The sequence below is a fragment of the Pungitius pungitius genome, chromosome 9 (genome assembly GCF_949316345.1).
Source record: "Pungitius pungitius chromosome 9, fPunPun2.1, whole genome shotgun sequence".
Classification (NCBI taxonomy): domain Eukaryota; kingdom Metazoa; phylum Chordata; class Actinopteri; order Perciformes; family Gasterosteidae; genus Pungitius; species Pungitius pungitius.
In genome coordinates this window covers 14,076,126-14,097,868 of record NC_084908.1, presented here as the reverse complement: position 1 = coordinate 14,097,868, position 21,743 = coordinate 14,076,126, and the positions used below count along the sequence as shown (strand labels likewise).

The 21,743-nt window shown below is 43.9% G+C and overlaps 2 protein-coding genes across 4 annotated transcripts in view; both read right to left on the bottom strand.

Annotated features, from left to right (window-relative positions):
• Nucleotides 1-10,556, bottom strand: part of LOC119218223 (ETS-related transcription factor Elf-2) — a 13,480-nt gene extending 2,924 nt beyond the window's left edge. The window contains exons 1-5 of the mRNA XM_062564386.1: nt 10,413-10,556; nt 4,667-4,835; nt 4,289-4,535; nt 579-692; nt 290-462 (exon numbers count right to left, since the gene is read on the bottom strand). Of these exons, the coding sequence (XP_062420370.1) occupies nt 290-462; nt 579-692; nt 4,289-4,535; nt 4,667-4,747 (615 nt within the window). The 5' untranslated portion in view covers nt 4,748-4,835; nt 10,413-10,556. The remainder of the gene's footprint in view (nt 1-289; nt 463-578; nt 693-4,288; nt 4,536-4,666; nt 4,836-10,412) is intronic.
• Nucleotides 10,557-11,043: 487 nt separating this feature from the next.
• On the bottom strand, nt 11,044-20,072 carry LOC119218612 (fibrous sheath CABYR-binding protein-like). 3 transcript variants are annotated; one of them, XM_037473169.2, is made up of 7 exons: nt 19,880-20,072; nt 17,921-18,021; nt 17,358-17,430; nt 15,850-16,161; nt 13,075-13,836; nt 12,152-12,214; nt 11,044-11,873 (listed from the first exon to the last, which is right to left on the bottom strand). In XM_037473169.2, the coding sequence occupies exons 1-6, from the start codon at nt 19,950-19,952 to the stop codon at nt 12,168-12,170; spliced, it is 1,368 nt and encodes a 455-aa protein (XP_037329066.2). In that variant the 5' UTR covers nt 19,953-20,072; the 3' UTR covers nt 11,044-11,873; nt 12,152-12,167. The 3 variants fall into 3 exon arrangements, with proteins under 3 accessions (XP_037329066.2, XP_037329067.2, XP_037329068.2); XM_037473170.2 differs by having other exon boundaries at nt 17,921-18,018; XM_037473171.2 differs by lacking the exon at nt 12,152-12,214.
• Nucleotides 20,073-21,743: the final 1,671 nt, after the last annotated feature.

Here is a 21,743-nt window from a genome sequence, read left to right as displayed (position 1 = left end):
GTTTCGACCAGACGGAAACGCTCTACCACAGGATTTAAAAAACACAATAACTGTAATTAGCAGTCTAGATTTAGGTTTGTGGTCTGTGAGGTTAGGCTTAAATCACAGAGCCCCCAGATGGTCCCAATTTAAAAACGGCCCTTTTCTAAAAATATGCTGATACCCAAGTCCTCAACTGCATGAAATAGAGTTTTAATACATATGTATGCTGATTTCTACAGCTTTGGACCACTTCGGATTGACTTTTCTCAATTGGAAGATATAGTCTTGGTCAACAACAAAAAACTACAGGATATCTCCGTTTACCTCGACTCTTCCTGACTGGTTCAAGCAGAATCTCCTCATCTTCCTCCTCGCAGCACCCCTCTGTCGAGATCTCTACCTCCGTCTCTGAAATCATGTCGGGGCGCATTGCTGCGTGGAGGAAGTCGGGTGTCGTCATGTAAGGTGGGATGAAAGCTTCTGGGTGGCGGAAGTAAAGAGGGAAGAGTTATGCTTGAAGTATTTAAGCTCGCATGCATCACTGTGTTCATGTCCAAACTTTTGTAAATTATTTTTGGGGTGTTAGTGTGTTTTACCTGGGCTACGGTCTTCTCGGAGGCTGGAAGGTGAATCCATACGCAGCAGCGCCTCTGCAGCCTCAAACGTCTTGTCAGAGCAGTGTACATTAGTGCCATGGACAGAAGCCTCCACTGAAACGCACACAGACTCCATTAGTAAATAGTTGAAGAAAAATAAAAAAGTTACTAGTGAAAACAGTGATGTATTACACAAGCTATTTGATATGTCATTTAAACAACAACAAAAACAATGCATGATTAGCTTAGTTATATTCAAAAAGGCTGAGAAAATGTAATACTACCTCCAACAGTTTATCACCTCTGACACACAATTAACACAGTGCTGTATATGTAACACACAGTATGCAACTATATGGCACCTCCTAGTGAAAGGAAAATGTATTTCATAAACTAATTCAAACGGATCCAGGCACAGTATTTTAGGTACAAACTTCACAGTAGAAAGCGCATTAATAATATAGCCCCTTTATATAGTTATAACAGATGTCAAGTCGTTTTAGATCTAGTTTTAAGTACAACATAAAAAAAAACACCCAATGCTGTTTAAATAGAAAATGGGATTCACACTGAAGGAAATGGTGCGTCGCCCCATCTGGGACCCTGAGAAAGAACCCGGGGCACCTGCTGTCGCTGTCAATCACTGGTGGGAAACACGAGATGCCGTAACACCCTGCCCTGTCCATGTTTGGCTTTCTCACTGAGGAAACAGGCCCAGCACAGGACAGAAATGGACTATCTTTAGAGTGCCCCACTCATTCAAGTCCCTCTCACAAACAAACAGGACGTGCTGGCGGCCGCCACCGCAAAGACTCCGAGCTGTCCTTAAAACCAGGCCGCCGTGCTGTAGTAACACCCCTAAAAAAGATGGGGACGCCAGAATGCTACAGAGATACTTTAGCCACTTCTAGTCTGTTTAAAATGTCAGGATTTCGATTTGTAGTCAATTATTTTAATATAAACACATTATATTTTGGTATAATATATCATATAGAATTGAGGAAAATGCCTATAGCGAGCCTATTCAATAATGTAACGGCGCCAAGAATAGCAGCATCTCCGACAAAAAGTAGTGCGGGCTATGATGACTTCCGTGTTTACAGTCCTCATTATTTCCCTCCAGTTCTCTTCGAAGAGGCTCACTAATCCTCCTGTCACTCAACAACCGCCTCACCTCCTATTGGATCATTTCCCGGTTACCAGCCCTCCTCCGGCTCAATATGATTGGACCACTGCTAACGCTAAAGTTAAGCGCCCACGCGACTGGACCAAATAGCAAGTCAATCAACAACATACCACGCCCTATCCGTGCACAATGCTTCCGCCATTGAAATGGGACAAAAAATAATTTGAAAATTGCAAGAAACCAAGGGGAAACGACGCAATGTTTAGTTAACACGCAGCACATTACTATTACGTGTTAACTTTCGAGTGATACACATTGGTTTATTTACAGGTCAGTGTAGTTAAAGGCTAAAGCAACACTTGACACAGCCAGAGGGAAGAAAGCGAGTGAGCCAGGCCACCCCACGCTTCAAACAGTGACTGCACAACCCGATAACGGAAACTAGAACACATTAAATAGCGAAACCTCCAACATTTCGATTTGTGGAAAACCTGCAACTCCATGCACATTATTGTAATCGATGTTTATTACTTTTAAAGTTTAATGTGAAATTGGTATGAGGACAATGTGTGAGAAACTACTGCCCAAAATCCTTTAAAAAAGAGCCAGAGATATTTAAATATTGATACTACATGCGATATTCGTGTGTACCAGATTTAAGGTAGTAAAAATAACAACCACATGTCCTTCCTACTCAGACAGCGTGGCAAAGACGTAGGAAAGACAACATCTTTTCACTTCCTGGTTGTTGCAGGGTCGATCTGCAGTCACTCTCATTCATGTTGCCGTGGTAAAAAAATGCTACAACATGCAAAGCACCCCTCGTGCAAATAACGATCAGTTTGTGCAAAGTGGCAAGCCCTGCGAAAGTTTTTCACTCCCGTAACCGGGTCCAGAAAACCGTGTAGCAACGCCATGCAGGTTGCTACCAAGGTGATCACTTCCTGATTGCCCTCCTCCATTACTTCACCACACTACTCAGTTGACTGAAGCGCAGCGGACGATGGTAAAACACTACCATTATGTTACAGTAAGCTCCCGGATCGAATGTATAAGTACATAAAGATACGTTACCGGCTCGGATGAGTAAATCGAGCTGATTTGCGTGCCCCTCATGCTGCGAAGTCGCCATGTTTTCCCCTTGCTGCAGATTCACATTGACTTCTCACTGAATTCTATAGGAAGCTACTAGCTCATATCCCTCCGCCGCGAATCGGAAATCTCCTCGAATTCAACGAGACGCACAAGGCCGGCCCGAAATGTATCCCTCCGCAGCCAACACAGGAAATCCTTGCTTCGCCCTCCCTTTCACTTGCGTAGTTACTACGTAACATCAAGCTGAACTGTGATTACCGTTTTTAAAATAAACAAACACATTTACAAAAAAAGACAGTTTGCACAAGGAATGGACAAAAAGGTTTACGTTTCAACATGACAGGATTGTACATCTAATTCAATTAAGATAAAAAACAAAACTACTACTACGTTTTTAAATAACTGATTAAATTACTTCCCAACATTTTTTAATCGATTTAATTTATATTGTTTTACAAGCTAAATGCACAGTAACAACATAATAAATTAAACAAGTAGTCTATTACAGTATAGGGCATTATCATTTCGATTTTTTAATTACTTACTTTTCTGATTACAGGTAAAGTATACGGACCATTTATCTGCTAAAGGTTAATTCATTATTTGTATGTATATTTATAATATGTATATTTGTACTCAGGCTTAAAAATACAATATGTATATATGTGAATGAATGCATGTCTCTCTTCGTAAAAAAATACTATTGTTTCAGCCCTTAAGTCTGTTTCATATTCATGATCAATGCACTGTATTGGACACTATTCACAATTAATAAAGGATTGGAAGTGTAACGCTGGATACCATGACGGTTCATAAAAAAGTTACTGTCAGAAATACCCAGGAGGTGGCAGTGTGTGAACACAGAGGACTGTGACTCTCACGACCTACTTTAACAGACTTTGTCACACTCTGCCAGAAAAAGAATCATATGAGAAACATGGTGCATTTCAGCCAAACTACAACAACAGCAGCAGCACTTTGTTAGCTTGAATTTATGAATTACGACAGGCACACCCCAAAAACAATACTTAAAAAAAGACATTAGAGAACATACGTTTCAAGATTTTGGCCTCTGGACCAAATGTATTCAAGTAAAAACAGGTGGGTTTCATTTATAATCGGACAAAAAGGTCCAAAAGGTTGCGCCATCTTGTTTGGCAAGCTGCACACGAAGCTGACACAACTGTAGTTGTTACACTTAATGCTTAGAACATATTTAGCATGGTAGAGAGGACACACCATTCATGGATGGCAATTTAAATTTAATTCTACATCAACTCAGAAAATAGAGGGTATTTTACAAAGCCCGACCAATTTAGGGTTGTCCCCTTTGGGGAAAATTATTCTCTAAAATCAACTTTCTAATTTATATAAGAAAAACAAGCTTACTGCACCAAAATGCGACGTGTGTCATGTGTTGCAAAAGAGACCACATGATGTATTGAACTAGAGTGCCAAAATAAACATCAAAGTAATATTAATGTCTCACCTGCCTCCCCTTCTGTCTCCACGTCCTGCTCGTCACCAACTCCCTGCATCAGGTAGACCTCGTCGTTATATATGAACACCTGGGCCGGGTAACCTCGCTCGCCGCCCAGTCCGGCGCCGGGCACCTCCTCTACTATGACGGCAGGGCAGTTGTCATCCTCCTCTCCGTCCTGTGCTTCATCGAAATCCTCCTCGGCTTCACACTCGCCTTCGAGGTCTCCCTCAAACTCCAAGTCGCACTCTGCCTCCTGGAGTAAAAGACAGCAGGCGGGTCCAAAAAAAAAAAGTCAAGGAGAGAACATTCAAATGTACGGCGAAAGGCAGGCAGGAAGACTTGTGAACCTGCGTGCGGTGTTACTCTCGCTCGTGATTGCCCCACCTGCTGGGGGGAGTCCTCCTCGTCAGCTGTGACATATTCCACCACCGTCCCACCAGAGTCGACCAGCAGCACCGAGGTCATGACTCATGCTCCTCGGGGATATGCGATTACAGCCAGTGACTCGCCACAGCACCCTGGCCTGGTGCGCCGGTTGGGTAAGTAAAGGCCCCTGGAGAGACAAAACGTAGTTTAAACACAATGAAGTCTCCGGTGCAGCTTCAAAGAGTCCAAAAATAATTTGATGCTTTGTTTGATGATAACGGATGTCACCCTGTTGGCCTGTGTTATCCCTGTTTCATGTCCACGATGACCACCTACTGACTCAATGGTTGTTCTCTAGCGAGTTTCAGATGGAAACTGCCAATCAGTTAGAAACACAGCCTCTGATTGGTGGACACAATCAACCTGTTTTCAATACTGAAATAATGACAAATGATCACAGAAGACGCAGACTTTAGCGGTCGTCAAAAAGACACTAGTTCAATGCTGGATTACAACTTTTCAGAAATAAAAGTAAGAAGACCCAGTAATCTCACTGGAGCCCTCACCAAAGTTACCTTTTTGACTAAAAGTAATTAGTTGTGTCAATCCTTTAGTGCAGAAAACATTGTGGGGATCCTTAAAAAACTGTTTGACCTTTTGAAAAATATGCACATTTCATTCTTTGGAGGTGCTGGTGGATGTATTTGTTACCTTTGGACAGTGTAAAACATGTCCTTAAAGTTTAATGTTAAGTTGTTTTACTATAATTAAAGCTTTGCTCAAACTGAGAACCAGAAAAATTCTTTATGAAATATAAATGACCATGCTTATAACAACCACACCCTACTCTGTCTGTCTCAACTGTGAACTGTTCAGACAAAGAGAACTGAACTGTTCCATCTCCTTCCTTCTAACTTTGGCTTGGAGGAAGTGCCTGTGTGCTATTACGGGAAGCATTAATCCAAGAGAGAGCCAAGTAGGTCCCTCAAACATGCACACAGTAATGGAAGATCTGGGAGTGGCAGACGGGAGCCATGGAAACGGTTGCTAACAACCATGTGACCCTCGGTCCTTGTTTTGTGCTGCTCTGCAGGGTGACAACACGGCGTAAGACAAAGCGAGTGGCTCAAATGTTGTCCCTTCAACTTCATCCCTCCTCGGAAAAGGAGCTTGTGTTGGACTATTATAGAAATTCCAGTAAGGAGGGTGGTGTCAGGATAGAAAAAAGTGTGTTTGTCTGCTCTCACGCACATTACAATACAAACACTATCATATTCAGGTAGCCAGATTTAATACAGATGCTGTTAGAGAGAAACGGCCTGTTCCCTACTAGTTCATTCACTGTGGGAGCTCATCCTTGATGCTACTATAACAACATTTAGGAGTTTACACCCCACGACTACATTCAAACTCAATTGAAATTATTTATTTCTTTAAAATACCAGCTATAAAGATTACATCTAACTTTCTCAGAATAAAACACGTCTTACATTTTAGGTATAATGATGTAAATACATGTTTTCAACTTTTGAGGAACTTTAAGTTAAATCTAAAGTGTTCTCGTTTGAAAGCAAGACAGCTGACGACATTAAAAAATCAGTTAGAGAAACCACTTATGGAGCTAACATTTACTTAATTATCTGTCACTACCTTTGTCTGAAAATAAGCACCATTGCTTTGAAAATTACTAAGAATTTCAATTGCAAACTTGGCATGTTGATGAGTGGAAAACATAAAAACAGAACAAACTATATTCTTCTCATCAACCACAGCACATCCCCCCCACCTCCAAGGCGGCGCATCGTCTGCTTAAAGATAACCCTACGCAAAATTCTTCAAATTATTCCGTAGTCTCAACATTCCCATTTGTTTTCACAGTTTTTCAAAGAAAAACTAATGTATTTTAAAATAGCCACACAACACCTCTAACAATGTGTTAATAGATGCTTGACTACTTAAAGGCTGCCTCATCGATGAGTCTCTCTGTGCTGGCGTGGCCTCTGTCACTGAGAGCAACAAGCCATCAGCTCAGATGGGAATCCTCTGTTTAATGATTCATCCGCAAAGAGCAGACATTCCTCCATAGAGCGTGTTTGTAGAGTCCCGAAACACATTTCCAATGTATGCGTTAAGCCACTAGGGTGAACATGTTCGGACGTGTGTTCTGCCACAAACAAGATTCAATGTACGCTGTGTCTTTTAGGCTCTTTAATCCACATACAATCAGCAATGCCGATTGACTTGCATTACATCTTTTGTTCACAGGCACAACACAGCAAGACGCCGCCTCGTGGACACGACACGTTGACTGACTGCCACGTGGTCTGCTTTCCATCCACACCTTTGCTCATTAGCAGGCACCCACTTAAATGCGTTTCCATGGCAATGGGGCGCCCTGTGGTCAAATGCAGAAACTGCACGTCCCAAATCACCCGTTTTGTTTCCCTTAAAATGAACAAAAGCCCCGAAACCTGCATTATGGCTCCAACAGTATTTGTCCGCTAACCATGCGACACATGGACAGGTTCACCAGCAGAGCATCCAACTGGCGTGTGGGGAAATCACAGTAATCATTACTTTTTAACAGTTTAAGATTCTGATGTTAGAGTGAACTGACTGCCTCCAATATCTATTTCTTTGTGTCCTTTCACCCTTGGTTTGAATATTTCATACTTCCCCCACTGTTCTGTGGAAGAAATTTGGCACAGAAACGGGCTAACCAAATCAAGGTGTGCACACAAGCTGCATTATACCATGTTACTTTGCCGTTAAACTGACAAAAGTTATCATGTAAAACTCATGACAGAGTTGGAGATTGAGACACTTTTGTAATCCATGCAGCCATCTAAATGGTTTCATGAGAAAGTCAGAGAGAGATTGAGTGAATGAGAAAGTCGGTGTTCAGTCTTGTATGTTTTCACTCGGTCAACAGAACAATCAGGGAATACAATCCCAGCATACACACCAGTATGGTAACCGCTAAGATATGGAAAACATCAATCTAATCCAACCCTCATACAACTGGTGAAATACAATTAGACTCACATGGAACATGAAACGTCCAAAACTGGTTAAGCACAAGCATGCACACAAATGAACACACACACACACACACACAAACACCAGTGCACACCCACCCGCACACTCCCGAGTCTCACGAGCAGGATATTCAGGTCGAATTGACTCAAACAAGTAATACAGGAACTGCAGGACGACTCTGGACATGTGGCAGCCTTGTGGCTTCTGAGCTCAAATGTGCAAATCACTTTGCAACAGACTCTTCAATTCAGAAATGACACCCTCCATGATACGAGGGGGAAAAAATAACTGTTTTTAAAGAAGGTCAGAAGAATGCTATGAATTCTGAATAAGAGCTAAAGATACATGTCTCACTATATAAGTAAAATTCATTTCACTTCTAACCTTTGATACCAGGATGGAAGCACATGAGTAGATCAATTATTTTACGGACCCCAACAAACACATCAGAAAGGAGGAGAACAGTCTAAACTTGCCTTGCCATAGAGAAGTTGATGCCAGTCAAAATGCCGCCTCGCATCTTTACTCGGCTGCTCTTTAACAATCCATAAAGAGGCGAGGGGAGAGAGGCAGAGTGAGAGCCGTGCCTCCTTGTCATGGTGAGAGACAACAAGAGGACTGGCTGTGCTCCCGTCTCTCTCCCCGCCTGCCTGTGACTCTCTCCCACGTCTCCTCTCCGCCTGACATCCATCCATCCAGCCGGCCATCTCCTCTCCCGGCGCGCACGCTCGCTGTAGGGCTGTTCCCCGGGTGGAAGGAACCTCGGAGAGCGAGTCAGCACTTCTCCAACCCTGCCCTGAGCGGAGATCACATGGCAACTTTTCCCCCCGCCCTTCTATACACACACACACACACACACACAGTCACATGATCTTTCAACAACAGAGGTTTTGTTCCAAGTATCTGGGGCTGCGGTTAAAGATACAACGCCCTGCCTTGTGTCCCGCCCTCTACCATTACACACAGACAGTGATAACACTGAGGGCTAATATGTGGAAAGCCTGATCTCAGGATTTACTTTTCATACATCCAACCCACACACACACACACACACAAAGCTCTAGTTGAAGTCGTAGTTACAGATTCAGTTTACTATCACCAAATGAACATATCAAGGATTAGAGGATTTATGCATCAACAATATTTGAAGAAACCTATCCATGCTTTTATCTTCAGTAGACTTGAGTACTGTAAGAGTCAATCAGAGAGCTACAGCTGATGCTGGACCAGGAACAGGAAAGGGAATCACATTTCTGCAGTCTGTCTTTACACTGGCTTCCTCTCCAACAAATAATTCACTTCAAAATCCTGCTGTTGGTTTATGAGGCACTGAATGGTTTGAGGTCAAAGTACATTTCTGATCCGCTGATACCTTATGAACCATCCAGTCCCCTCAGGTCGTCTAGGACCGGTGTACGTTCTGTTCCCAAAGTCAAAAAACAAAACACTGCTCCACATATCTGGAACAAAGTCCCAGAAAGCTGCAGGTCTGCTGAGCACCTCATCTGCTTTAAATCAAGATTAAAGACCTTTCTGTTTGCTGACCACTCAAATTGACCGTTTCGGCATTTCAGAATTTTGGTACTCTTAAACTACATTGCAAATGTTATTCTATTTTTAGTTTTCTAACCTTTTTTAAATTTATTTTCAGAGCTGATCTTACTTCTTCAAAACCCTTGGCAGAAGTTCCAAAAGAAATCAGCAGCTGTGGTCCAAATAAAGACACTATGGCCAAAGTGACTTATTAGGATTTACAGAAAGGGACAATAAAATAATAACTATATATATAAAGGACCTCTTATGACATGGCCCCATTCCAGAACATTCAGCAGAAACCTTCATACAGCAACTGTTAGCCCTGACTGCAGGTCATACAGCCGAGCCAAATGCATGCTGGTCAATCATTCGCCAGAACAAATTACAGACACTTGAGCAAAGGTGCAGGTGCCTGGCCTCCGTGAACGACACATTGCTCAACCAAACAGTTGCAGCCAAGCAGCCAGACTGCTCCTGTCTGCGCCTTTAACTCACCTGCACACACACAACTTTGGGTCATTTTCTTTACAATACCATTTGCAAATGTCCAGATGTCCTCAATTTCATAACACCGGTTTGCCATATAAACATTTTGACAGCGTGTCACCAGCATCGATGGCCTGGTCCTACATCTCCTGATCCTACATCACACTGCCAGGTCACAAGGATGTGCACCCACGTGGTCCTCTGCAAAGCCAGTATAGTTTCAGCGTTGATGCAAAGCTTGTCTGCTCTCTGACACATAGACAGCAGTGAGGTTAGATCAGCATCCATCACGTCGATCAGGATCACACAGTTGGCTCTTAATTCATATTGTCAAAGACAACTGCAGTATAATGACAGGGTCCACTGCGGTGATGATACCGCTGCTATTCGCCAACTTCGGCAATGAATAATGAGCCAACTCTTGCATCATTTGCAGGTTTTTTTTAGATTAATAGCCAGAGTTGGTGATTAAATCACTTGCGGTGAGATGCATTTGAATAACCGTCTTTTTTGAGAGCGCGTCGCACACGACAAGCGACCTGATTGGAGACGGAACCTGGACGTGGCTAACGTTAGCTCGCTTAGTTAGCATCGTTAGAACAACAAGCCGTGAGAAGAAAAAAAACACAACAACAACAACAACAGGAACAGCCACAACAAACCATGTGGCTAACGCTGGCGAGAGCCAGGTCCGCTCGCTCACCGTGAGACGCTTCTTCTCCGGCTCCTTCGTGGGAAACAACAACAACTTGGTGTTGTCTTGTGTTAGTTTGTCACGGCGGGTCTGTGTGACGTCCAGTAACCGGTCAGGCGGAGGCGTCCCGCCGCAAACGGCGCCGCGAGCCGCCCTGACGTAGACGTTAGCGGTTGGTTTCCATGGTGAGGGTGCGGGTGCGGGGGGGGGGGGGGGGGGGGGGGGGCGGGGGTGAATGAACGCGGGGGCAAAGGAGGCTCGATCGGTCACAGGCTCACAGGCTCCTCCGCTCGGCTGTCACTTACTTGTTTAGGAGAATTACTTGTGTGACGTCACGCCGCGCAATAAACATTCGGAGCTTACCATTTTTAACTCCATCAGTTCAGTTTTATTGGTGCAATAAAATTAAATTTGAGAAATAAAAATAAATACCATCCTCATCCGTTGGTTTTTATAGATCAACGTGGTGCTTTATGCTTCGTAGGACAAGGATGGTCACCAGTTTATCCAATGTGTCTCCATCAAAGGTCCACTGACATATAGCAAAACCATGTTTAATAAACATTGTTTATTAAACATACTTTGGTAAAAAGCCAAACTTTGTTGAATTGTTTATCAATCACTTTATTGTCTATGTGAGCACACTATCAGGACAACAACGGTATTGCATTTAACTAAATACAAATAGGTATATTACCTAGTTTATGATATATAGTTCAATGATGACAATAAATAATATATTTGAAAACCTCTTCTGTTTGAATGTTCATGTTGAACCTGGACATTGTTTCTACCCTTTGTTGTAGAAGAAAAATTTGTCTAGAATAAGAAGAGGAAAATCATACACATATATAGATCTATAAATATACATGTATTTAAATATACATTAATGCTGTCATTTGTAGTCTAGTAGTTTAAAAAGCAAACATCTGCAATATTATGTCTAATATTATGTTTTCCTTTAAGAATGCATCTATTTTAAACTAGCAACATCATAAAGGTATGATGGTCTTAAACCACTAAACATACTCATGTCTGCACTTATTTGAACTATTTCCCCAAATACAATATCTGGTGCAGTCTTAGTTGGTAGTTATTGTTAGGCTGAATATCGAAATCAGTCTATCAAAACATTACATAACAACAAAACCCTTCCAATGATTGCAACATTAGAAACAACAACAACAAAGAACCCTGTGTTCCTCTCAACTTGTCATGCTAGTGACACCTAGAGGACCTCATGGGAATAATTTCACCAAGGTTACTAAAGCTTGATCAGAAGGAAGATGGGAAACATAATAAACACATTTGAAAACATTTTAAAAGGACACATTGACTAGTTAGACCCGTAGCTGGTTCTCCCGTGCCGTTTTCACCGATCATCCAGGCTCCGTTGACGGATAAGCGAGTGTTGTAGAAGGCACACTGTCCATCATGACTGGGTTGTTGCCACCAACATAGTCTCTGTCGCTGAAACCAACAAGCACAACACTAGTCTGTATGGTAGAAAGGCAGACTTTCAGGGAACGTGGCTATATGCGTAACCTAGAGTTTAAACAGGTAGAATGGACATGGGCAGCAGGATTTCAATGGAGTGCCAAGAAAAGTCTAGTAACCGTCTCTATGAGTCACACTGGTCTCACAAACCCAAAAGCTCAAGTGCAGCTATCCGAGAACAAAATCCTGAATATGTCCATTCTACTGCCTCTAGCTTCACACAGACAGCTGTGCAGCATTTGGCCGTTTACCTTCTTAACTGTACTATTACATCACTGAGCAGCTTTTTACTGTCCAGTTGGACACCTTTGGCTCTGTGGATACAGGCAGAAATACACGCAGTCAGAGCCAAATACAGGGAAGACTATATTATATATCATTTTAAAAGTCAAATTGAGGAGCCGCAAATTTAGCCATATGGTGTCCTTCATTGTTAATCTGGTGGGAAAATCTGGCAAGATTCACAGAGAAAGATCCTTTAAAATGTACCTCTGTCTACTAATGTTTTCATTCTTCCAACATTTAGGATAAAATCCCTATATTCGTACTGAGCTTGCAACACATATTTTAACATGTGATGCAAACTCAATCTTTATTTTTCTAATAACAATAAATTAGGTGGTCTGCCCAAATCGTAGCACAGTATTGGAGAACTTTCTAATTGAAAATCTTCATCACTAGCTACTCTGAAACCGTCATTATATTAAGTTCAAGGTGCTTTTGTAGGTGATGGTGGTCTATACCTCAAACACAAGAATCCATATCTGCCTCTACTTCAAGTACAGTTTCTAACAACGGAAAAAGCACAAGTGGAACTGAGATAATCGATAAGGGCTCAGATCAAATTGAAATTCCAGAAGTAATTAGTGCAGCTATTTAGCGAGTGAAATAGTCACCATGCCCACTAAATGATTAGCAATGTCACACTATTTTATCAATTTGTTAAAAGAAAATGTTCCATACCCTAAACTACTTACCTTCTTCAAATATAAAATATGGTATTTGTTTCATGCAGTAAGCCAAAAACGTTTTGGGCAGTGGAGAGGATATTTTGTATATTACTATGCCCTTACTTGACAACTAACCAAACAAAGAAACAATTCTAACAGTCATTACGTATTACAGATTACCCTAAAGTGGGCTTGACTTGCATGTCACTTAAGTTTTTTCTTACTTTGTTCCTCCACCAGGGACTCTGCCTCCTTGACCTCCTCCGTGATATCCGCGTCTTCCTCACCGGACAGCTGCACTCCCAAAGCAGCAGGTGGCGCCTCTTCGACTGCTATTGATGGGTGGCAGGAGACGCAGTGCTTGGCCTCTTGCACTGGAGCTTCTGGTGTAGCTCCTGGTTGAGCAGCTGAAAGCACCTCCAGGTCTGACCCGGAGGAGGCTGCCGCCAGCTGACTCGTGTCTACAACTGCTGCAGCTTCAGCTGCTACGTCCTCTACCCATGTCTCAGCATTGGGTGCCGCGTCATCCAGTGGAGCAGCATCAGCAGCAGCGGTGGCCTCCTCAGCAGGAGCAGCATCTTCAGGCGGGGCGTCGGAAGAGGCGACAGCTTCCTCCGAGACAGCTGCAGGGTGAGCATCCTGGTCTTCAGACTCCACATCACCCTCCTCCACCACAGCGAGGACTGAAGTTATAGGTTCCTCAGACGCAGCCAGCTTCTCCTCTTCTTCCTCCTCCAGCGCTGCTTCGACACTGGCAGCGGTCCCTTCTTCAACCAGCTCTTCAGCATCTGCAGACTTCAACTCCTCGTTCACCATGGTTGCCTCTATAGCTTCCACCTCTGTGATTGCTTCCACAGCTTCTGGCTCCACCACCTCCACCGTAAAGTCCAAACTTTTCAGCAGACTTGTCTCAACAGAAGCTGCCGCTATCTCAATCGGAGTGCCAGTCAAGACTTTCACTGCTGTGAGCAGACCGGGCATGGACTCTGAGTGACAGGAGGACAGGAAGTAGAGGCTGAGAGGGATTTTAGATCAAGTGTGAACAATATGATTTGGATCAAGTTCACACATCTCTTAATAGTAAGAGTAAAGGGCTTGAAGCCAGGTGACTGTAGAAAATTGAGTGCAGCATCACTACACCATATGGTTTTGTTTATCTGGAAAAAAGCGAGGACATTAAGGGCATTCAATTTAAGAAGATCAATGTATTCTTCCAAAGAAAAGCACAATTTTTTTAGCAATGATTTAATTATTTAACTAACAGGAAATTGTTCCATTTTTAGTGTTTTGCTGCTTTTTTCTTATTGAGTGTTTGGTCAACCAAATTGACCCAATTTGAATGAGGAACACAATATGTTCTTCACATGTTTAAACCCCCCCCCCCAGTTTTCTATTGATGCCTGCTGAATAGTCACCAACAGTTCATGGCATACTCTACAGGAGACTAACTGCCCAGTTCATGCTCCCCGTGCTAGTGGGACCTTTTTAGGAAAATTATATGACTTGATGTGAAAACACAATTTTGTTGTTGACACTGAAATTATAAAAGGTGATTTATTTATTTGCACAACATTCAAATCATTTTGGCTGGCTACCAGCAATGATGCCATCCGTCATCTAGCACACCCTAAAAACAAGCGCTGATGTAGGCCTGGTCCTTACCGGCCTGTGACTGCACCGGCCGCACGGCTCAAAGTCAAAAGCTAAAAGGTTTCAGAAAGCATCAGCAGAGCGGCATGCAGGAGGCAAAATCTCAACTTGTTGAACCAGACCGGTTACATTCATCTGCCACCAGCCCCTTTCTGCCTAGCACAGTTCATCTATATACACTTTTGATGTACCATGCAATGTCTTCATAAGATTTATTGATACAGATTTATAAAAGGCTACATTGAAAGGTTATAGCCGATTTAGTCACAAGGAAGCCATAGAGCCTGGATTTCTTTGTCTTCAGATCAAAGGAGAGGAGCATGAACCAAGAAATTCAAATTTCCAAAGGAAATCCGTGTTTCTAAACATGAATGCAGAGTCTGGTCTACCAGCAAAGCAACAAGCAGCTAAGGGACTCCAGATTTAAACAGTTCGTCAAATGGGACCACTAAATCATAGTTTGTTCACCAGCCATATACAGTACAAATGCAAAATTGAGACTTCAGTGATTTTTTTTTTTTTTATTCTTTGAAAAGTGCATTATGATAGAATAGAATTTCTGTAGTGTTCAGTGAAAAATGTACCATTACAAAGATTAGAGAAAGTAAAATTTGCACAAAAAATGTCTTCCACGTGGCTGGTAAATTCCAGTATTTGAATGTGTAAAGGGACAACTAGACAAGAACTGCAGACAGCAAGAGCAAACTGGTTTTCGATAAAAACTATTTTATGTTCCGTCTCTAGCTTCTTGCTGACGCTAAGGAACAATAGATGGCATAGCTGGGAGTAAGCATTTGCTGAGCAGCACCAAACAACTTATCAAACTGGGCTAACGCCATTCATTCAGCGCTTAAAGGCAAACATGAGGCCGTCACGTTTTAAAAATGGCACAATGAACAAAAACGGTCAACTCCGTTCCATCCCTTGTATCACCAGTTCACTCTCAACTGTTCACCACCAACATGTAATTTGGATTTGCAGTTTATAGAATTCCCGTAGAAACTACATTTTCTAAACTTATTTTCAACAGACTGCCTGATGCCAAATGTGTGTGTGAAGGCTTTGTTTAGGAAAGTGCCCAAAAACTGGACTGAAGAACCCTTTAACTGGTAACCCTTAAAACCAGAAGTGAATCACCCACTTTTATGAAAACGGGGTTTCAGGAGTCCCTTTTCTTCCTGGGCCCACAGCACATCCAACACAGAGCTCTACTTCCTGGGAATCTATGGCACCATCACAGCTTCATGCCACCACCTCTGCAGCAGGGGCGGCCTCAGCCTCAGGGGCGGCAGAGCCGGCCTCTGCTTCAGCGGCGGCAGCAGGAGGGACTTCTTCTACTACTGCCATACCAGCACTCTCTGCCACGGGGGCTTCTGCTGCAGGGGCCTCTGCCGGAGTCTCCTCTGTGGCTGCCACCTCCATGGTGGCAGGAGCCGCCTCTTCCACGGCAGCCGGAGCGGCTTCTTCTGTTGATGCCGGCTCTGTAACAACCACCTCGACTGCAGCTGCTTCTTCTTCTTCTTCTTCTGGCACAGCCTCGACGGCAGCAGCTTCAGCCACCGGTTCTGCAGGAGCAGGGACGGACTCGGCCAGGACCTCAGGGGGCGCCGCGGCCTCCTCAACTGCGGCGGGTTCAGCTGCAGGAGCGGCTGCTTCTGGTGCTGCAGGTTGAAGAGCAGAGATAAATAAGTGGAACCGGACTGCTCTTAATCAGCATTTAGATACAGAGCTTTTGAAATAGGCAACATACTGTAGTGCTGAAGTTCTTAAGGTTACAACTAACCTCCGTAAAGATGTTTGATTTTAACTGCAAGCCATTTTATTCATGCGGTTCCTTACAACCGCCTGCTTTTACAGCAAATGTAGTGACTTTCATCATTAACAATCCACAGAAATAAAATACCTGCAGGCACAACTGACATGATAGAGGAATTTTGTTGTACATCTTCCAGTTAGTATAATGTATAAAGAACATCATTTTGATAAACGGACCAGAATCAAATAAAACCTTGAGCTAAATGTTACTAGCTTAAGTAGAAATGGATGCCATTAAGAAAGTAACAGTGGACCAAACTGTAAAAGTGAGCTTCAAAAGCTGATAAAGTTCAAACCTCCTGATTGTGAAGCTCAGCACACTGTAACTACCCTCAGGACGTGTACTCTAATAAACGCCTCAATCACAGGCATGTTAAATCACCATTTGCAGAAAGAGGTTTCTGGGACTTTGTTTTTACAAAGTTTTACTTGGTTACGTAATGCGATCCCTGTTCGGTTTATAAAATTAAAAAAAGGAGCAGTTCTCTCCAGCGCTGTAGGGAGCACAGCTCTAGGCTCCTGCCCATAACCAACCCCCCCCCCCCCCCGGCCTGCATGCACAACAACCCAACCAGATGCAGACACAGCTTATCCCCATTACAGGCTAGTTAGCGGCTCTGGGCGCACAGCCATGATCTTCCATCCTGGCTGAACAGACAAATGAGTTGCAGACAGAAATCTGAACAGACAGGCAAGATAAAGCTATTGAGTGTGATCATTCCACCGTAGTCAATATTTGGGCAGTGCAGCCAGAACCGGCTCGGAAATGCAGCACGATTGATTTATCTTTGCCCGTCAGTACTGAGAACAGAGCAGCTAATGTACTTAGTGTTAACTGTGATGATTGACACTTAACACATCTGCTTAGCAGAAACGCTGTTGCCCTTGTGAGCATGCAGAGGTCAACAATCGCTCATATTAGGGTACAATTCTGTAAATGCTTTGTGCAAGCAAAGATCAATTTGCTGTAGCTGCAACAGCAGGAACATTCTGTAGCCCGAGTTGGGAGTGTGCGCTTTGTGCCTGGGGGTCACTCGCTGACCCTTTTCGACGACGGCCATGGGGGCGAGTCGGTCCTCATGGCGCTCACCATCCCCGCTGACTGTCTTGTAGGCCTGCGACAAAGAGCAGATACACATTTACTACATTTCAGCACACAAATGATAATATTGTGTCCACATTAGACATTTTGACTAACATTAAACCTCTGATATGCACTTGTGCTTTGCCAAGAGCCCGATAGCTAGTGTAGACTTGTTTTACAACTGTAGAAAGCAGAAAGAGCCCAGGTCTCTTTGGGTGCACTCATTGTGCTGCTGGCTGCTACCATTTGCCTGAACAGCATTTTAACTAAATCTACCACATTTGAGAATTACAGTTTTAAAGGTCACTTACTGGGTGGAATGGGGAGGGAAAAGGCAATTACTACGTTAAAGCACTGAAGTAATATTCTCCCAAAACCAAGGCAGATACTGAATGACAGATCCCAGCAGATGGACCATATTTTGCAGCATAAAGAATGCAATTTCAAGAAAGTTTGCTTTGCTCCACTTTTCAGACCCAGCGGTTGCCAGCTGGTCCCAATGCGGATGAACAGATACTCACATAGACGACGGCAGCAGTAAGGCCTCCTCCACACAGAACAATGTATGCTACGTTGGAGGAGCCACCAGGGACCCCGATGGCCATGTGTCGCACTGGAGCTGCTGAGACACACACACACAACGGAGGGTTGGAAACTGGAACCTCAGATATTAAGTTGACAGCCAATTAATTTATGAAACTAAGAACCTTTAACATATATCAACCAGAAATTTAACGTAGAGCATTTGTTGTCATGATACTAAGTGAGCAATTGATGATCACACTGAAAAAAAACACCATTTGATAGTTTGTGAGAATTTTATTTAAGAAATTCCCATTAGAATTTAGACAGGTCACTATTGCAGTGTGGTAGTGTCAACAACGTCTCCATCCCTTAATCCAGTTACAGGCAGGGCCCGATGAGCCCTGGTTAGTGATGGCAGAGGAAATGGAAAGATTTAACAGCAGCGGAATGAAACACTAAATTGTTGCTTACATAAAATCCCCGAAGCAATCTTAATCTCAGATTAGCCTCTAGGTAGTAGGAGTGCATCTGGCAAAATGCTTAGGTTGTCATCTTTTGGTGGCCATTGTGACAGGCTGCAGGAGGCCCATCGTGGGAAACGATGTGCTGGAGCTGAAAGGACTGCCAGCGGTGGGACATTAAACCAGTCCTCGTCCCAAATGATCGACCCGGGCTCCTCCTACGCGTCTCTACAGCATACACCTTGACCTGTGCTTATTGATTGTTCCCAACCAATGTGGATTTTCTTTTCTCTTTTTTTTTTAAGCTCTGGACATGATCCTTTTGTTGATGCTGAGCCACTGCAGCAGTGTGTCCTCACTCATTCATCCTCTTAATACCATGACACAGCGGCGCCATGCAGGCACGAGGCCAAGTACAGGTTATTTTTACAGGTAATCGGTTAATCTCTGCGCTGAGGTTCAAGCCTGTAAAAACTGACACGCATGTCAGGCAACAACAGACAAAATGGCTGTTGCGATGACACATGTGCGCGTTGGGTACGGACTCTGCTGCGGTCAGTCAGCAGATATGTCTCAGCACACAGGTGGACCCCCCTGCAGGACGACCAGGTGAGGAGGGGTGCACACAAGCAATCATCTCAAATTCAAAAAAGGAAATGCTCACAAGGGCCGATGTTTTGAAGAGAAAAACAGGTCTGGGGTTTTGCCTGCTTCAGAGGTTCGTACAGGAAATCAATGCAGCGGTTTGACCTCAGGCTGAATTCCACATGCTCAGATACCAGATTAAAAAGGAAAGAACACAAGCCCAAAGGCCGTGAGCAATAACCACTTCACATGCAAACACTAAAGAGTTCAAAACAAGAGTCATCGTTTTTCAGGGTGCAATGGATGAAAAGTTATCAGCAGCAAGTTTTAGACTTTGTTTAAATGCATTTTTTTCCTTCATAAAAGTTTCTCCTCAGGAGTGCGAACACATGGAAGCAGCTATGCCCCAAAGGCCCCAGGACACCGTGTAACCACGACACGACGAAGAATCCCACGGAAATGAGAATTCTGCAAACTGACAGAACTTGGACACTCGCATTCAAACGTTTTGCAACTTATAAAACCGTCAAATTGAAAACGAGTTTTTTTTTTAATTGACGTTCCGTGTGTGATACGCAGTTAACGTGCAAGAACTGAGTGTTCCCAAAGCAGGACACACCTCGCCCCACACGCAATGGAAAGCCTGTGAGAACAACTTGAGACAAAAAACACACACACGGCCCACATAGAAATGGAAACATTTAAAACAAATCCCTGCTACCAACATTATTCTGAAAAAAGAGGTGCGTGTAACAGCACTTCACAAAGTTGTAAAATCTGCTCTTTGAGCAAAAAGAAACAATTAGTCGGATCAATGTTTAATCCAGACGCACCGGGCTGCGAACCTCAGATCAAATCCCCTTAATTTGCCCCACTCAGAAGTCACCACCCTCCCTTCAGGCTGCTCACCGTTCCTGGACGTCGGCTTGAAAGCCCTCCGTGCCAGCGGCCCCACTCTCTGAAATGCCCGTCTGCAGAACATCTTCGCTCGGGTATCGGCAGCAGGTGAACGGGGTGCGTGTGCGTGCGTTTCCAGCAGCTTTTAAAGACGGGCGAGGAGCAGCGGCTCAGCTGCTGTCCGATGCTGATTGCACAGAGTACAGAGCGCACAGAGTACAGGCGCCCCCCCCCCCTGCGAGGAGGGAGATTAGCGCGTCAGCGCGCCCCCTGCTGGCGAACCGGCGGAACTACCGTAAACGTCCTTTGGGGAAACCTCGTCGACCGGACATCGAGTTGTCGTTTTATTCCCTGTAGGGTGATTTATGCAGTCGTGATACGTGAAAAGAGGCAGTGAACTGGTTAAATAAAACACTGTCCCAGAGGTGTTGTGCTTCTGCGCCATGCGGATATAACAATATGCGTTACTATCTTTCACCAACATTAAATACGTCTACACTCCCCTACACTGTGATACTGTCGGACACCAGATGTACAATAAGCTCCTCAACTTGACTCCATCCCGTCTCACATTTTCGAGTCTTCTTCCTTTTCTCTCCCACCTCATCAGCACAGTCAACTGTCCGTTTCCCCGACTCTCTGAAGGAGGCGAGACTCAACCCTCTCCTGAAGACACTGTAGAGCGAGCCATCTTTTAACCAGGTCACCTCCCATCTCCACCATAACAGACTTGTTGACCCTCACCAGTCAGGCGTCAAGGAGGCCCAACTCAACAGGGACGGCCCTCCTTGCCGTTTCTGAGCAACTCCGCATTGCCAAAGCAGCCTCTGGCTCTCCCCTGTCCTCCTCCTGCTCCACCTTTCCACGGCATCTGACACAGTGAACCACCAGATCCTCGTTCCGTTCCTTCAGGGTCTGGGTGTCTCAGGCTCTGCTCTCTCCCTTCTCTCATCCTGTACCTCAACGTCCGCACACACCGGGTAACTCAGAGACAAACTCTCACCACTGGGGTTCCTCCAAGGCTCTGTCCTGGGTCCCGGCTTCTCTCTACCAAAACATTGGAACCCGGTCAAACCTCACGTCCCTGCCGGCTCACCCCGCTCTGTACGAGAGCTAAACACTCAACAACACCCCAAATGTTTGCCGTACTGACTCCAAAATGGTGGAACGAGCTCCCCAATGACATCTTTTTCCACAAGACAAGCAGTATTTCACTGTGGGAAATGAGTGGAATGTCCACTTGTGAAGGCTTGCTCTGAGGTATTTTACTTAGCTGGTGATGACATCTTTGAGAGCATTGTTAATCATTGAAAAAATGCACTTCTATTCTCATTTGCCCTGTGCTTAATTCACTGTTATAGGTCTACAGTGCTTACATACAGGCGATGTGACACCTTGGTCATGATGTAAGCTATGGTTTCTTCAGAGGCCTTTGTTGGAAAATGTCAAAAAGTGCACAGTGGTGCTTTCCTATATAACAGTTCCCTTTTCAGGGGTAAATGGGAAGTCAGTGATTTGGGTCACAGAACCGTTCAGGTGGTTTTCTTTAGTTTAACATGCAGACGTTGTACTGCTCCAGCCAAGTTGAGACCCACTTGGCCTTTAGTTAGAGTTGGACTATTCCCAGACTCATCTGGTCAACACACACTTTAGAAGTAATTGAAGCTGTGTGAGCTATCTTTACGCTTTTATTTAATTATTTAATTAAATGTTTATTTAATGTAGTAAACCATCATCAAAATAACCTAAGTAGCTAAATCGAAAGGAATTTTCAAAATGTGCAAAAGCCAATGAGACAAATAAAAAGAAACTTCACCAACTTCCATCCTTTTAGAGTCTAAAGTAAGTTTTCTATCAGTTGGCTGTTGAATGTTGC

What these genes read in the sequence shown, in the direction of transcription:
- LOC119218612 (XM_037473169.2), bottom strand. Translation starts at nt 19,952, where the DNA reads ATGTTCTGCAGACGGGCATTTCAGAGAGTGGGGCCGCTGGCACGGAGG. An exon ending in CCCCGTGGCAGAGAGTGCTG is followed by an intron (nt 13,837 to 15,849) that starts GTATGGCAGTAG and finishes CCTGTCACTCAG; the next exon opens with AGTCCATGCCCGGTCTGCTC. An exon ending in GTCCCTGGTGGAGGAACAAA is followed by an intron (nt 12,215 to 13,074) that starts GTAAGAAAAAAC and finishes CTGTATCCACAG; the next exon opens with AGCCAAAGGTGTCCAACTGG.